This window comes from Macaca fascicularis, chromosome 20 (genome assembly GCF_037993035.2).
Source record: "Macaca fascicularis isolate 582-1 chromosome 20, T2T-MFA8v1.1".
NCBI lineage: Eukaryota > Metazoa > Chordata > Mammalia > Primates > Cercopithecidae > Macaca > Macaca fascicularis.
In genome coordinates, this window is record NC_088394.1 from 22,488,994 (window position 1) to 22,507,180 (window position 18,187).

The 18,187-nt window shown below is 45.2% G+C and overlaps 1 protein-coding gene across 2 annotated transcripts in view; it reads right to left on the reverse strand.

The window, feature by feature from the left end:
* Window positions 1-18,187, reverse strand: part of COG7 (component of oligomeric golgi complex 7) — a 66,770-nt gene that overhangs the window by 29,201 nt on the left and 19,382 nt on the right. For both annotated transcript variants that reach the window (XM_005591462.5, XM_074028152.1), the window contains 4 exons: window positions 17,891-17,973; window positions 16,798-16,920; window positions 7,249-7,447; window positions 1,235-1,362 (listed from right to left, as the gene is read on the reverse strand). In XM_005591462.5, coding sequence (XP_005591519.3) covers window positions 1,235-1,362; window positions 7,249-7,447; window positions 16,798-16,920; window positions 17,891-17,973 — 533 coding nt within the window. The remainder of the gene's footprint in view (window positions 1-1,234; window positions 1,363-7,248; window positions 7,448-16,797; window positions 16,921-17,890; window positions 17,974-18,187) is intronic.

Consider the following 18,187-nt stretch of genomic DNA (forward strand, 5'->3'; position numbering starts at 1 on the left):
AATGTAGCAAAAGGGGGCTGGGTGCGGTGGCTCAAGCCTGTAATCCCAGTACTTTGGATGGCAGAGGTGGGCAGATTATTCGAGCCCAGGAGTTTGAGACCAGCCTGGGCAACATGGCGAAAACCCATCTCTACCAAAAATTAGCCTGGCGTGGTGACGTGCACCTGTAGTCCCAGCTACTGGGAAGCTGAGGTGGGAGGATCGCTTGAGCCTGGGGGATCAAGGTTGCAGTGAGCTGTGACTGTGCCACTGCACATCAACCTGGGCACCACTGGACTCCAACCTGGGTGACAGAGCAAGACCCTCTCAAAAAAATAAATATAAATAAATAAATAAATAAGGCAAAAGGAAAATGCTTCCTTCCTTCAGGGGCAAGTATGGCACTGAAGTGCAACAGACTTTCTAGGCATATCCCCAGAAAACGAGAAAATCGTAAGAGGCAGTAGATTTGAACTACTATAAGATCAATTCTGAAATGTCAATGCACCTCTCGCTAGACAACCTTATGACTTGAAAACAGAATAATATTTGAAATGGAAATGGCCTCAGTTCCACCCTTCATGCCCACATAGTGAACCTGCCCCTGCAACATTGCCCAGGAGTGCTAAGCTCCTGTGCCCATTTGCATGTCTTCCTTAAACAAAAGACAGCCTTAATAAGAAATTACTAAACCAGGGAGGTAATCAACTTATCCCCAAAAGATTTAAGCCTCTCATTTTCTTTAAACCTTCACTGGGGATTTTAAATAGAAAACTAGGGCCCGGTAGGTTGTCACACGCCTGTAATTCCAGTAGTTTGGAAGCCCCAGGTGGGTGGATTGCTTGAGCCCAGGAGTTTGAGACCAGCCTGGGCAACATGGCAAAACCTGTCTCTATAAAACATACACAAAAATGAGCCAGGCGTGATGGTACATGCCTGGAGTCTCAGCTACTCAGGAGGCTGAGGCAGGAGGATCACTTGAGCCCAGGAGGTCGAGGCTGCAATGAGCTGTTATCGCACTACTACATTCCAGCCTGGGTGACAGATGGAGACCCTGTTTCAATCCATCAATCAACAGAAAATTGGTAACAAATATACGGACTCGTTTTACATTGGGATTACAAGAGCCCACGAGTGCTTAAATCCCGTATTTCAGCACCCCCTATCCCAACTCCCCAGCCCTCTCCCAGACGTGGCCGAGAGCCTGGCTAACAGAATGCTTCCTCAGTGGCCCCAGGACACACTGCGACTTTACCAAAGGCACAGCGCTCATCTGGATGAGGAGATTGCTCTCTTCCATGTTGCCATACTTCAGCTGGTAGGGTTTGTATGGATCATACACGGCATCCACCAGCTCCGTGACTTTTACCAGATTGTGTTCATCTTTAGAGAATCAGAAATGTAAAACGATCATGAACAAAGAAACTGAAATTAACTATGGGAAAGCAACAATCAAGAGGCGCTCTATTAGAACTTTCCCCACTTGATCTCCACAGGGGAATACATTTTGTTAAGCAGCTTTTATCATTCATGGAAGCTTCTCCTACAATCAGTTCAGCAAATATCTGGATAAATTTGGGCTTTGCATGTGGTTTGCCTAAAGCACTATTAAAGACACCAGCCCCCTGAATCTCATGGCCCATCACGGATAAGAATCCCTTCAAAAGATAACCCCCATTGGCTGGGCATGGTGGCTCATGCCTGTAATCCCAACACTTTGGGAGGCCAAGGTGGGCAGATCAACTGAGGTCAGAAGTTCGAGACCAGCCTGACCAACATGGAGAAACCGAAACCCTGTCTCTACTAAAAATACAAAATTAGCCGGGCATGGTGGCACATGCCTGTAATCCCAGCTACTCAGGAGGCTGAGGAAGGAGAATCGGTTGAACCTGGGAGGCGGAGGTTGTGGTGAGCCGAGATCACGCCATTGCATTCCAGCCTGGGCAATAAGAGCGAGACTCCGTCTCCAAAAGAAAAAAAAAAAACATAACCTTCGTCAAGGTCAGGTTCAAGAATTGCCAGAGGCCGGGCATGGTGGCTCATGCTTGTAATCCCAGCACTTTGGAAAGCCGAGGCAGGTGGATCACCTGAAGTCAGGAGTTTGAGACCAACCTACTCATTATGGTGAAACCCCATCTCTACTAAAAATACAAAAATTAGCTGAGCATGGTGGCGGGCACCTGTAATTCCAGCTACTCGGGAGGCTGAGGCAGGAGAATCGCTTGAACCCAGGAGGCGGAGGTTGTAGTGAGCCAAGATCGTGTCACTGCACTCCAGCCTGGGTGACAAAGTAAGACTCCATCTCATAAAAAAAAAAAAAAAAAAAAAAAAGAATTGCCACAGAAAAAAGGCAATACAGGAAGAACAAATTCCATGTCACATATTCCTAGGACTTCACAGAAACAGGATACTCCCACTGCCGGGGCATGGTGGCTCACGCGTGTAATCCCAGCACTTTGGGAGGCCGAGGTGAGCGGATTACTTGAGGTCAGGAGTTTGAGACCAGCCCTGGCCAATATTGTGAAACCCGTCTCTACTAAAAATACAAAAAAAAAAAAATTTAGCTGGGCATAGTAGCACGCACCTGGGGTCCCAGCTACCTGGGAGGCTGAGGCAAGAGAATAGCTTGAACCCGGGAAGCAGAGATTACACCACTGCACTCCAGCCTGGGCGACAGAGCGAGACTCTGTCTCAAAACAAAAACAAAAAACAAAAGCCCAGGCATTCCAAAAATTCCTACGTTCAACCACATAAAAATGTAAAACACGCCGTATCAAAATGTAAATGTGCATATTCTATAACACAGTACTTCAGTTCCTGAAAATCATCTCAAAGAAATCAACAAATACACAGAGATAGAGGGATGCTCCTGGAAACATGGCTCAGAATCAGAAAGCTTTGGACACAGTCTCAACAGGGGATTAGTAAAAGTAATCGCCTACTTACTGGTGTCCTCACCTCCTTCTGGTCCCCTCCTCCAGATAGTTTTATTATTACTTCTACAGCCTCATCCTCCTTCCCTCTTCCTCTAGCTCCTAGCCTTCTCTCAGTTCCTAAAAGCTTCCTTCTGCTCACATGCTGATCCTCTGTCTGGAAGGACCGGCTTCATCCCTTCCCCTCTTCATCTAGTTAACTCCTACTTCTCCTTCAATACTCACTCAGCTAAAGTCTGCTGGTCTTGATTTCTGGCACCAATTTTACAAGGTTTTGTAGAGATTAGGTAAAGTAATGTGGGTCTAATGTGGTAATAATCAAATCTGCACATGTATAGAATCCAAAGTGTTATTTCCTTTTTTCTTTTCTTTTTTCTTCGAGATAGGGTCTCACTCAGTTCCCCAGACTAAGGTGCAGTGGTCCAACCACAGGTCACCACTGCCTTGGCCTCCCAGACTCAAGAGACCTCCCCACCCCAGCCTCCTGAGTAGCTAGTACTACAGGTGCGTGCCACTACACCTGGCTAAATTTTTTTGTTTTTTGTAGAGATGTGGTCTCACTATGTTGCCAGGGCTCATCTTGAACTCCTGGACTCAAATGATTCCCCCACCTTGGCCTCCCAAAGTGCTGAGACTACAGGTGCAAGCCCCCATGCCTGACCCAAAATGCTGTTTCTGAATGGTGGGTTGCGAATGGTTTTTTTTTCCGTCCTTGTATTTTCTAGATTTTTCTATAATGATAAAGTCAATCTAAATTTTTAAAATTTACTCTACATTGCATAATCTTTTATATTTTGAATTGTATTAGGTACCTGTATTAATTACTAAAATAATAGAGAAAATGTTAAAGGTAAAACTAAAAGTTAGGCAATATATTTACAACATATTTGATAACCAATGGTAAAACTTCCTGACTATATAAGGATCTTTCAGGTATATGCACCAAATTTGTAACAGTGGTTAAAGTGGGATTAAAGGAGAGTTATTTTGTGTCACAGATTTCTATATCATTAATTCTTATAATACATACTTTTGTCGTTTTTTATAATATAGTTAATAATATATTATTTTAAATAAATTGCTCTTACAAATTAACCAGAAATCAGTTAAACTCCCAAACAGAATAACAGGCTAAAGAATAAGCAATTCAAAAGAGAAAAGATACTTTTTATAACATAACTTTCAAACTTGCTAATAACCAAAGTGAAAAACTAAAATGATACATCAGTAATTGTCTAAGAACCTGCCAATGACAGGAGAAAAAAAGAGTCTAGTGCTGGTGAGGGCATGGGAACACAGGCACCTTTGTTCACTACTGATAGATACAAAAATAGGTCTAAAGAACGAAACGTGCCGGGATGCTGGGGCAGGAGAATGGCGTAAACCCAGGAGGTGGAGGCTGTAGTGAGCGGAGATCGCACCACTGCACTCCAGCCTGGGCAAGAGAGCGAGACTCCATCTCAAAAAAAAAAAAAAAATCTTCAAAATTTTCATTTCGGCCGGGCGCTGTGGCTCACGCCTGTAATCCCAGCACTTTGGGAGGCCGAGGCGGGCGGATCACAAGGTCAGGAGATCGAGACCATCCTGGCGAACATGGTGAAACCCTGTCTCTACTAAAAATACAAAAAAATTAGCCGGGTGAGGTGGCGGGCACCTGTAGTCCCAGCTACTCAGGAGGCTGAGGCAGGAGAATGGCGTGAACCCGGGAGGCGGAGCTTGCAGTGAGCGGAGATCGCGCCACTGCACTCCAGCCTGGGCGACAGAGCGAGACTCCGTCTCAAAAAAAAAAAAAAAAAAAATTTTTCATTTCTGAGCAACTGCAAATTTAAACTTATCCTAAGGAATAATCAGAGCTAGGCTCAAAAACTAATGTATGAAACAGTTCATAATAGTTTTATATATCATAGTGATTAAAAAATGGTAGTAAATTGGCCAGGTGTGGTAGCTCACACCTGTAATCCCAGCACTTTGAGAGGCCAGCAGGAGAATCGCTTGAGTCTAGGAGTTTGAGACCAGCCTGAGCAAAATAAGGAGACCCTGTCTCTACAAAAAATTTTTAAAAATGAGTCAGCCTTGGTGGCATGTGCCTGTGGTCCCAACTACTCAGGAGGCTGAGTTCAGAGAATCACTTGAGCCCAGAAGGTTCAAGGCTACAGTGAGCTGTGATAGTGTCACTGCACTCTAACCTGGGCAAGAGAGCAAGACCTTGTCTCAAAAAAACAACAAAAACAACAAAACTATGTCTTAGGAAAACATTTAATGACATAAGAAAAATGCTCATTATATTATTTTGAGCATTTCAAAAAATGAAAATATAAGACTGTCTACAACCAATATTTTAAGATATTTTGTATATATTATATAACATATTATTACATGTAAATACATAGAAGCATATGTTAAATATATATTATGTATTTATTATATTTATATGATAGACATTAAGTATTTATATTAATATTTGTGAACAATGTGTATTTATATTTGTATTACTGGAAGCAAATAATGTTGTTGGTGGCTCTGACTGATGAGTTTATGGATTGTTCTTGCTCTCTTTTTATTTTTATTTTTGTGTGTTTCCAAAGAATTTTAAAGTTAAAAGAAAAACCAAAACTCTTTTGGAAAACCTCAGGGAGAATCATTAGTAATCTAGGTCAGGTGTGGTGGCTCATGCCTGTAATCCCAGCACTTTGGGAGGCCAAGATGGGCGGATCACTTGAGGTAAGGTGTTTGAGACCAGCCTGGCCAACATGGTGAAACCCTGTCTCTACTAAAAATACAAAAAAATTAGCTAGATGTAGTAGTGTGTGCCTGTAATCCCAGCTACTTGGAAGGCTGAGGCAGGAGAATTGCTTGAACCTGGGAGGCGGAGGTTGCAGTGAGCCAAGATCACACCACTGCACTCCAGCCTGGGCGACAAAGCAAGTCTCTGTCTCAAAAAAAAAAAAAGAAAAAAAAAAATAAAAGAAATCTAAAGTCCCAGCCGGGCATGGTGGCTCACACCTGCTCTAATCCCAGCACTTCAGGAGGCTGAGGCGGGTCGATCACCTGACGTCACGAGTTCGAGACCAGCCTGGACAACATGGCTAAACCCCATCTCTACTAAAAAATACAAAAATGAACTGGGTGTGGTGGCACACACCTGTAATCCCAACTACTCAGGAGGCTGAGGCAGGAGAATTGCTTGAACCCAGGAGGTGGAGATTGTAGTGAGTGGAGATCGCGCCACTGCACTCCAGCCTGGGCGAGACTGAGACTCGTCCCATGGCTGACTAGCAAAGCACTTCTAGATCTGTCTCAAGAGTGGTTCTCTTCCCCACTACATCCATCCCCAGGGGAAGGATACGGCCATTCCTTGCTCCACCTTCGTCCCACTGTGCTGCGGTAACTCGCCTTAGCCCAGCTCTCTCAATTCTCTTTAGCCACTTCCACAAAGGCATCACGGTCCCTTGGAAGCTTCCCCATCCACCGGGCCTTTCCCATAACTAAGGCCTGACCTGTGAGCGTGCCAAAAACACCGATGAGTCATCAGGAATCCGAACAATAAACACACTCCCTGGAATGTACGATGCAATTATACACAAATGTAATTAAAGAGAGTAACTATTAAATAAACCAAGTCAGTGACACACAGCCGCCAACAGCAGAACAAGGCCTTCCTGAAGCGATTTCCTGATTTGACAGCAACATACGTCACAGGATCTGTGTTCTTTAAAAATTTATGAAGCTTTTAACAGAGATGGGAAAGAGCTTGGAGCACGTCACACACCAGGCGCTGTTTACCCAAATGGGAGTAAGGGGTCCTCTGCTCTCAGTTGGCCACCGGGGAAAGCCCATTTTCTCTACAACCACCTGTACTCCTAACACAGCTCCCCTGCCCTAGGACACTTGCTGTTGCTCCTACAAAAAGCCCCTGTAGCCTATTTGTTCTCTAAAACTGACTTTTGAGGGTGAACTGTCTGAGGCTTCGTGATGACTTTGAGGGATGAGCACACTTGCCTCCTGGTGTAATCTGCTGCCAACTCTTTGCCATAACGTCTACCTGCCTCACTGTGATGCCTCTTTTATATCCCAAGCCCCCGCAGAGGTGTCCATCACATCCCCGGAGCATGTAAGGCACCCAGGCGGCACTGGAGCCAGGCAAATATATTAAACAACTATTTCCCTGATGGCAATGTTTTCGTGGAAAAGCCCTCCACATCTGCTGAGAAGGAAAACACCGATCCCTTCCACTTCTGTAAAATCAGTCATCTGAAAAGGCAAACATCCAGGCCCCAGACGCTTCAGAAAGAGCGAGTAAAGACAAGCTGGAGAACTGGCAGGAAGGAATATTTACGTAGGTGGGGGAGCAGTGCCATCTCCAAGCCCTTGGCGAAGTGGGCGGTGGCGTCGTAGAACTCCAGCAGCCTGGTGAGCTCCTGCTCGGGCCCTGCCCTCTCCACACCGTTGCTGAGGCAGGAGGGCAGCGAGGGCATGAGGGCCCCCAGGGTCTGAATCAGCAGCACCATTACCACCTCGTGGGGCTTCTGGAAAACCTGCAGTGAGAGAGAGGTGTACCTGCCTTAGCACAAGGAGCCAAGTAGGAGCCCACCTTTTTTTAAAAACTTTTCTGAGATGCCAGGCACGGTGTCTCATGCCTGTAATCTCAGCACCTTGGGAGGCCAAGGCAGGTAGATCACTTGAGGCCAGGAGTTCAAGACCAGTTTGGCCAACATGGCGAGACTGAACCCAGGAGGCGGAGCTTGCAGTGAGCCGAGATCGCGCCACTGCACTCCAGCCTGGGCAACAGCGTGAGATTCCGTCTCAAAAAAAAAAAAAAAAAAAAACACAAAAATTAGCTGGGTGTGATGGCACATGCCTGTAATCCCACCTATTCGAGAGGCAGGGGCAGGAGAATCACCTGAACCCGGGAGGTGCAGGTTGCAGTGAGCCAAGATTGCACCACTGCATTCTAGCCTGGGTGACAGAGCGAGACTCTGTCTCAAAAAAAATAAAAATAAATCAAAATTAAAAATTAAAAACCTTTTTAAGACAGGGTCTTACTCTGCCACCCAGGCTGAAGTGCAGTGGCATAATCATAGCTCACTGCAGTCTTTAACTCCCAGGCTCAAGTGATCTTCCCACCTTAGCCTCCCAAGTAGCTGATACTACAGGCACACTACCACACCTGGCTAATTTTTTTATTTTATTTTATTTTTTGTAGAGACAGGGTCTCACTATGTTGCCCAGGCTGGTCTCAAACTCCTAGCCTCAAGCTATCCTCCTTCCTCAACTTCCCAACGTGTTGGGATTACAGGTGTGAGCCACAGCACCTTTTAAAGAAGTATAACTTTTAAAGAAGCTGTCTCCTGGGTCATCTCAAAAGGATCTCCCTGATCGATGAAAAGAGGTCTAGTTTAGAGCTATAATCCCAAAGTTTTTCTCATGGCAAATGTGAACATGCTCAGAAAGTAAAGTAAACCGGCAATACTTGGAACTTGCAACTTGCCCAGAACAACTGGCGAGTTGTCTATCAGCGGCCCCAAGTGTCTAGCTATTTTCAAATCTAACGAACGCATTCATGTAGCATTTTTCTGATGGTCACCAAAAACTAACTAGAGAGACAACTATGGGCCAGGTGTGGGGGCTCATGCCTGTAATCCCAGCACTTTGGGAGGCCTAGGTGGGTGGCTCACTTGAGGTCATGAGTTGGAGACCAGCCTGACCAACGTGGTGAAACTGCGTCTCTACTAAAAATACAAAAAAATTAGCTGGGCGCGGTGGTGCATGACTACAATCCCTGCTACATGGGAGGCTGAGGCAGGAGGACTGCTTGAACCTGGGAGGCGGAGGTTGCAGTGAGCTGAGATGGTGCCACTGCACTCCAGCCTAGGTGACACAAAAAAAAAAAAAAAGAAAAAAAAGAAAACTATAAACCAACATGCCTTATGAATACACATGCAAACATCTTCAACAAAACACTAGTAAACTGAGTTCAGCAGCATGTGAAAGAACATCGTACACCATGACCAAGTAGGATTCACCCAGCAATGGGAGAATGGTTAAACTAAACAAAAATGAATCAAGGCCGGGCACGGTGGTGGCTCAGCCTTGTAATCCCAGCACCTGGGAGGCCAAAACAGGAGGATCACATGAAGACAGGAATTTGAGACCAGCCTCAAAAAATAAAAATATTATTAATCTCTAATTTTTAAAAACGAATCAATGTAATATAACACATTAACAGAATGAAGGGAAAAATACATGATCATCGCAATTAATGCAGAAAATATATTTGACAAAATTCCATACCCTTCATGAGAAAAACACTAAACTAGGAATAGAAGGAAACTTCCTCCACATAATAAAGGCCGCATATGAAAACCCACAGCTAATGTGATACCTGATGGTGAGAGATTGAAAGCTTTTCACCTAAGAACAGGAAGATGATAAGGATGCCTGCTTTTGCCACTCTATTCAGCAAAGAACCCAAAGTCCTAGCCAGAGCAACTGGCTAAAAAAAAAAAAAGAAATAAAAGGCATCCAAATTGAAAACAGAGATATCTCTGTTCACAGATGACATTATTTTATGTGTAGAAAATCTTCATCCACAAAATACTTTTAGAGTTAATAAACAAATTCAGGACAGGTGCAGAGTGGCTCATGCCTGTAATCCCAACACTTTGGGAGGCTAAGGTGGGAAGATCGCTTGAGTCTAGGAGTTTGAGACCAGTCTGGGCAACAAAGCAAGATCCTGTCTCACAAAAAATGTTTAAAAATTAGCCAGGTGTGGTGGTGTGAACCTGTAGTCCCAGCTACTTGGGAGGCTGAGGTGGGACAATCACCTGATCCCAGGAAGTAGAGGCTGCAGTGAGCTGAGATTGTACCACTGCACTCCAGCCTGGACGATAGAGCAAAACTCTGTTGCAAACAAACAAACAAACAAAAAACAGGCCAGGCGCTGTGGCTCATGCCTGTAATCACAGTACTTTGGGAGGCCAAGGCGGGTGGATCACGAGGTCAGGAGTTCAAGACCAGCCTGGCCAAGATGGTGAAACCCCGTCTCTACTAAAAATGTGGTGGTGGGCACCTGTAATCCCAGTTACTTAGGAGGCTGAGGCAGAGAACTGCTTGAACCCAGGAGGTAGAGGTTGCAGTGAGCTGAGACTCAGTGAGCGCCACTGCACTCCAGCCTGGGTGACAGAGGGAAACTCCCTCTCAAAAGAAAAAAAAGAACAAAAACAGCTAAACCGCTGAGGACTCTTCAATTTGTGCTTCTTCCAACCACCTACCGGATGTCACCATTAGGATGCATCACTCTCACTTGGAATTTAAAAGCAGTCAAAATTGGAATTCATTCTTTTGCCACTGACCTCCCCAGACCTGTTTCCTTCAACTTCTCTGTTCCCGTCAGTAACGTCTCCATTTAACCAGGATGAAAACCGCCCTCCGACTCTCCGTTCTTGTGGTCCATTCATCTGTTACCAGGTCCTAACAACTGCTCATTCTTCTTGAACTTCAGCATTTCCATCACCATCCTCTACCAAAGGTTCTTACCTGTCTCCAACATAGCCTCATCAGTTCACCCTCTAGACCACCACCAAATTCATTATTTTTAAATGTTATTTTAAAAATTCAAGGCCTGGCACAGTGGCTCACACCTGTAATCCTACCACTTTGGGAGGCTGATGTGGGCGGAGCGCTTGAGGCCAGGGGCTTGAGACCAGCCTGCGCAAAATACAAAAATTAGCCAGACATGGTGGCATGCGCCTGCAGTCCCAGCTACTCCGGAAGCTGCAGCATGAGAATCACTTGAACCAGGGAGGAGGAGTTTGCAGTGAGCCCAGATCTTGCCACTGTCCTCCAGCCTGAACAACATAGTGAAACTCCATATCTACTAAAAATACAAAAACAAAAACAAAAAAAAAAAAAACAAATTAGCTGGATGTGGTGGCACACTCCTGTAATCCCAGCTACTCAGGAGGCTGAGGCAGGAGAATTGCTTGAACCCAGGAGGCAGAGGTTGCAGTGAGCCAAGATCATGCCATTGAACTCCAATCTGGGCAACAGAGTAAGACTCCATCTCAAAAAAAACAAAAAACAAAAAACTGCTACAACTCAATAATAAAAAGGCAAATCACCTTTGGTTTTTTTTTTTTTGTTTGTTTGTTTTTAAGGACAAAAGACTTGAATAGACATTTCGCAAAAGAAGATGCACAAATGGCCAGTAAGCTCGTGAAAAGTTCCTCAACATCCTTAGTCATCAGGAAAATGCAAATAAAAACCATGATGAGATACTACTACACACCCACCAGTATGGCTAAAAATAAAGAGAATGTCAACACCTAATTTTGGCAAAGATGTGGAACAACCAGAACTCTTACACACTGTGTAGGAGTGGAAAAAGTACAACCGCTTTGAGCAAAGTGGTTGTTTCTTTCCTTTTATTTACTTTTTTTTTTTTTTTTTTGAGACGGAGTCTCACTCTGTCGCCCAGGCTGGAGTGCAGTGGTGTGATCTCGGCTCACTGCAACCTCCACCTCCCAGGTTCAAGCGATTCTCCTGCCTCAGCCTCCCGAGTAGCTGGGATTACAGGCGTGTGCCACCACAGCCAGCTAACTTTTGGTATTTTTGGTAGAGACAGGTTTTTACCATGTTGGCCAGGCTGTTCTCAAACTCCTGACCTCAGGTGATCCACCCAACTCTGCCTCCCAAAGTGCTGGGATTACAGGCATGAGCCACCACGCCCAGCCATCTTTCTTTTTTTTGAGACAGAGTCTCACTCTGTTGCCCAGACTGGAGTGCAGTAGAGCAATCATGGCTCACTGAAGCCTCAGCTTCCCAGGCTCAGGTGATCCTCCCACCTCAGCCTCCTGAGTTGCTGAGACTACAGGCATGTGCCACCACGCCCAGCTAATTTTTGTACTTTCTGTAGAGACAAGATTTTGCCATGTTGCCCAGGTGGGTCTCAAACTTCTGGGCTCAAGCAATCCTCCTGCCTTGGCCTCCCAAAGTGCTGAGATTACAGGTGTGAGCCACCATGCCTGGCTGGGCAGTTTCTTATAAACCAAAACATACACCTATGATTTGACCCTGCAATCCCATTCCTAGGTATTTACCCAAGACATGGGAACATATGTCTACAAAAAAACCTACAGAACAATATTCAAAGTACCTTTATTCATAATTGCCCAACACTGGAAACATACGAAGTATCTACCAATAAGAAGTATCAACAGGCTGGGTGCAGTGGCTCAGGCTTGTAATCCCACCACCTTTGGGAGGCCAAGGCAGGTAGATCACCTGAGGTCAGGAGTTCGAGACCAGCCTGGCCAACATGAAGAAACCCCACCTCTACTAAAAATACAAAAATTAGCTGGGCATGGTGGTGTGTGCCTGTAATCCCAGCTACTCACAGGGCTGAGGCAGGACAATCACTTGAACCTGGGAGGTAGAGGTTGCAGTGAGATGAGATCGTACCACTGCATTCTAGCCTGGGTGACAAGAGCGAAACTCCGTCTCAAAAAATTTTTAAAAAAGTGTAAAGGAGGCCGGGCGCGGTGGCTCAAGCCTGTAATCCCAGCACTTTGGGAGGCCGAGGCGGGTGGATCACGAGGTCAGAAGATCGAGACCATCCTGGCTAACATGGTGAAACCCCGTCTCTACTAAAAATACAAAAACTAGCCGGGCGAGGTGGCGGGCGCCTGTAGTCCCAGCTACTTGGAGGCTGAGGCGGGAGAATGGCGTAAACCCAGGAGGTGGAGCTTGCAGTGAGCAGAGATCGCGCCACTGCACTCCAGCGTGGGCGACACAGCGAGACTCCGTCTCAAAAAAAAAAAAAAAAAAAAAAAAGTGTAAAGAAACAGGTATATACACACCACGTAACAGTATTCAGCAACAGAAAGGAACGAACTAGTGATACACACAACACGAGCAAATCTCAAAAACATGCTGAGTGAAAGAAGCTGATTCCATCTAGGTGAAATTCTAGAACACGTTGAACTAACTTATGATGGAAAAAATCAGGGCAGTGGTTGCCTTAAGGGTATTGGTGCACAGACCAACTGGGAAGGAGCATGAGGGAACTTTCCAGGGCGATGGTGATATGGATGTTCTGAATCCTCAAAGGGGATTAGGCTACCCAGGTATTTGTAGTTGTCAAATGAATGGGATGGCATATTTAAGATCACTGTGGCCGGGTACAGTGGTTCACGCCTGTAATCCCAGCACTTTGGGAGGCTTGCGGCCCAACAGTGGGAGGATCACTTGAGCCCAGGAGTTCGAGACCAGCTTGGGCAACAAGGCAAAACCCTGTCTCCACAAAAAACACAAAAATTAGCTGGGTGTGGTGGCACACGCCTATAGTCCCAGTACTCAGGAGGCTGAGAGGGGAGGATCACCTCAGCCCAAGGAGGTCAAGGCTGCAGTGAGCCATGATCATGCCACCGTACTCCAGTGGGTGTAATAGGGCAAGACCCTGTTTCAAAAAAAAAAAAAAAAAAGATTGTATTTCAAATTTTACCTCAAAAAATATAAGTAAACATTGACCTTTAGTTAATAATATGTATGGTGTGAAGTGAATGAAGTTTGCAACTTACTCTGTTTTTTTTTTTTTTTGAGACGGAGTCTCGCTCTGTTGCCTAGGTTGGAGTGCAGTGGTACAATCTCAGCTCACTGCAACCTCCACCTCCCAGGTTCAAGTGATTCTCCTGCCTCAGCCTCCCGAGTAGCTGGGATTACAGGCGCCTGCCACCACAGCTGGCTAATTTTGTATTTTTAGTAGAGATGGGGTTTTGTCATGTTAGCCAGGCTGGTCTCGAACTCCTGACCTCAGGTGATCTTCCTGTCTCCGCCTCCCAAAGTGCTGGGATTATGGGTGTGAGACACCATGCCCAGCCTTGTAACTTATTTTGAAATGAGTTTAAAAAATAAGATGATTGACTAGACACTTTGCTCGTGTCTGTAATCCTAGCACTTTGGGAGGCTGAGGTAGGAGGATCACTTGAGCCCAGGAGTTTGACACCAGCCTGGGCAATATAGTGAGACCGCATCTCTGTTTAATATTTTTATATAAAAAAGAATACAGGGCCGGGCGCGGTGGCTCAAGCCTGTAATCCCAGCACTTTGGGAGGCCGAGACGGGCGGATCACGAGGTCAGGAGATCGAGACCATCCTGGCTAACACCGTGAAACCCCGTCTCTACTAAAAATACAAAAAACTAGCCGGGCGAGGTGGCGGGCGCCTGTAGTCCCAGCTACTCCGGAGGCTGAGGCAGGAGAATGGCGTAAACCCGGGAGGCGGAGCTTGCAGTGAGCTGAGATCCGGCCACTGCACTCCAGCCCGGGCTACAGAGCAAGACTCCGTCTCAAAAAAAAAAAAAAAAGAATACAAATAAAAACAATTGTAAAAAATAAGATGGATTAATGAACAGACAGAGACAGGGATAGAGGGGCAGATGTACAATAAAGCAAATAGAGCAAAATGCTCACTGCACAACCTAGGATACATGGGTATTCACTGGACAATTCCTTCAACATTTTTATATATTGGAAGTTTTTCATATGAAAATGCTAGGGGGAAAAATCTGAAGGAGACACATGTGCCCTGGCTCCTGTGTGCCATATCGATCTTCAGGAGGTGACGGCCCAGCTATTATACTTACATCCTGAAAAGAAAATGGGTGACGGGCCAACAGAATAAATCAGCAGAAACTCATGTCTCCCAAAGTCTAGGATGAGGCCCCAAGAGAAGTCTGAGAAGTCTAAGTTCTTTTTCTTAGACGACGAAAGGCTTTTGTATGTATGAACATGAGCTGTTTTTATCCTTGCGATACAAGAAGTAGTAGAAGAAGCAAGAACACATGAATAATTTTTTTCTTGGCCAGGCACAGTGGCTCATGCCTGTAATCCCAGCACTTTGGGGGGCTGAGGTGGGCAGATCATTTGAGGTCAGGAGTTCAAGACCAGCCCGGCCAACATGGTGAAACCCCATCTCTATTAAAAATACGAAAATTAGCTGGGCATGGTGGTGGGTGCCTGTAATCCCAGCTATTCAGGAGGCTGAGGCAGGAGAATTGCTTGAACCCAGGAGGCGGAGATTGCAGTGAGCAGAGATTGTGTCCCTGCACTGCAGCCTGGGCGACAGAGCAAGACTCTGTCTAAAAAAACAAAAAAAAAGAAATATTCTTCTTAAGAAAAATAAAATAGAGCCAGGCGTGGTGGCTCACACCTGTAATCCCAGCACTTTCGGAGGCCAAAGTGGGAGGATCACTTGAGGTCAGGATTTGGAGACCAGCCTGGGCAACACACTAAGATCCTTATCTCTCCAAAAAAAATGTTTTTTTTTTAATTAGCCAGGCATGGTGGCACAAACCTGTATTCCTAGATACTTGCAGGCTAAGGCAGGAGGATGGCTTAAGCTCAGGAGGCTGAGGCTACAGTGAGCCAGGATCATGCCACTGCACTCTAGCCTGCATGACAGAGCAAGACCCTGTCTCAAATAAAACAAAACAAAATCCTAAGAATGAATTAGGTTAGTTCAAGGAAAAAGAACAAGGATGGAAAAAAGCGCTTTAACCAACAACTTGAATGACATGACCCTTGTATAAGGAATTCTCTCCAACCATAGTCAAGTTCATTCCAGCAAATGACTGATGAACATCTGAAGAGTGATTCACAACTATTGTAAAAAATAAAATATGGGGAACCTGGCACTAAACCAGTTGTAGATGATCTGCTTCTAGGTTGGGGTTTCGTACGTAGCAGAGCAGCTCCCTCACTGCAATCTATTTCAATAGCTCTCTATCTGAGTGCTACTGAAAATCGGCCCTCAGCATAAAGGTTTGGAAAAAAAAAAAAAAAGAAATAAGAAAAAAATAAACAAATAAAATAAGCCACACCAGAAACAGGCCCAGTAAGTCATTACTGCAAAGTAAGACAGGCTCTTCCCCTGCTTAGAAGAGATTCTACGGTGCCTCCTGTCTCAAGGCAAGAGAACAATGGTTTAAACCCTTTATGGCTAGAAATGCCTAGAGACTTCAGGAAAGTAAATGATGGAAAGTTGCCACTTGAAACAAAGTTCCTCTGTCTGTCCTCACTCTTAGTCAAGGGGTACCTTTAAAATTATCTCTTCCCCCAATTCTTGGTATATCGTAAGAACAAGGGAGACTCACTTCAGGTAGGTAAATTTTACCTGAAGTAAAGATAAAAACATTCCTGTTTACTCAAACACCACCTGACCAGGGGCCTCCTGCTTTTAGATGGGAATAAAACAGCCTTTAGGAATTCCACAGGCTCCCTTGCTGGACAACAGGTGGTATTGTCACATTAGGTCTTATTTAAGTTATAGATAAGAGTGGTAAGAAGAGTTTCAGTGGAGACCTAAAGATTTCACTGACGTGGGCTTCTAAGATTATCTTTTATTTTTAAACTTAAACATTTAACTGGTTATCTTTTTTTTTTTTTTTGTCTGTTTGTTTTTTTGAGGCAGGGTCTTGCTTGCTTTGCTGTCCAGGCTGAAGTGTAGTGGTGCAATCATAGTCACTGTGGCCTCAACCTCCTGGACGTAAGCAATCTTCCTGCCTCAGCCTCCTGAGTAATTGTGCCAGCACACCTGGCTGACTTTTGCATTTTTTGTAGAGTTGGGGTTTCACCGTGTCGGCCAGGCTGGTCTCAAACTCCTAGGCTCAAACGATCCGCCTGCTTTGACTTTCCAAAGTGTGGTGATTACAAGTGTGAGCCACCACACCCAGCCTAACTGGTTATTTTTTAACCCCTTGAATGATGGCAACAAACGGGGAAGTTCTTTGAGCAGTACTCTGCAGTTGAGGGTGGCCACTCCGGAGGCGGTCACCCGTTCCCTTGTCACCATAGGCTCTGCTCTTCCTAGAAAAAAAATGAGCTGTTACCTGTGTAGCCCACTGGATTTGTGTGTGCCAAGCCCCAAGCAAGGCGTCATAGAGTCCAGCAAGCTGCCGGTCCAGGGGTAGGTCACTTTGACACAGCTCTTGCCAGGCTGCTAAAAGCTGCACCTGCAGAGACAGAACAAAGGGAACCTTACTGGGTACGTCAACATAGGTTGCCTGCTAACACTGCCCTGCCCTGCTACCCAGAGCAATCACAGATTGCTCAATGAGCTCACTGGGCAGCCCAGCGAGGTCCATCCACTTCAAAGAAAGGTAGGGAAAAAAACTACGTGCAGTTACCTGCACTGATTCACAGCTTTAATCTGTCCTGCAGATGTGATCCCCTCTCCATTTATCCTGCCCTAAAAGCATGTAACATGCAACCACGTGGCACATCATCACTCTTCTGAATAGACCTCGGGGCAAGAGCGGGTAGACGTGTGTGTTTAAGCTTCATGTCCTAATATCACTGCTCAAAAGACATAGAGCACTGGACTTGAAGGAATTAAGGTCAGCTCAGGAAGCTGTCAAGTTTTTTGGCAATCTAACTTCAGCAAACCTAGAAAACATAAAATTCCAAGCCAGGTGGAGTGGCACGTGCCTGTAGTCCCAACTCCTCACAAGACTGAGATGGGAGGATCACTTGAGCCCAGGGGTTCGAGGCTGTAGTGCACCATGATCGCATCTGTGAATAGCCACCGCACTCCAGGCTGGGCAAAATAGTGAAACCCTATCTCTAATGAAAAAAAGAAAAAAAGAGAAATTCTTACTGCTTCCTAGGGTGTAATAAAGCTTAAGACATAAATCTCCCTTAAAAGACAAAAATGAGAATAAATTAAAACAATGTTTCAAGTCTACAATGAATCCAGCTGTAAACAGAAAAGAGAATGAAAACGGGAAACTCTTTTTTCAACTGGCAATTAAATAAATCCATATGCTAGACCAAGAGCACCCCCTACTGGCTAATTAAGAGAAAAACAGCCAGAGGGCACGGAGGCAAATGTCTTTACCTTCTGAATTATGAACCTGCGATTCTGTGATCCAGAGTTATGAGCATTCCACAACCGCACAAGTGTCATGGTGCACAGCTTCTTACCTTGTGACACTTGTAGTAGTAGGCCAGGAGCTGGGGCATCCGGTCAATTTCAGTAAACACCTTCACAAACACTTTGGACTGATCTAAAGAATATACAAGGTATATATATTGTTACCAGCCTTTCTGGTGTAGACATGAGAAAAAAGTCACCAGGATGAAGATGGATATATGGAAGCTAGGATTCACAAGTTCCTGCCTAGATACTGAATTAACTCATGCATGGGGATCATAAATTTGAAAAATAAGCATGGCTTGAAAACCAGATACTGTAAGGTATTTTCCCCACTGTTCCTCACA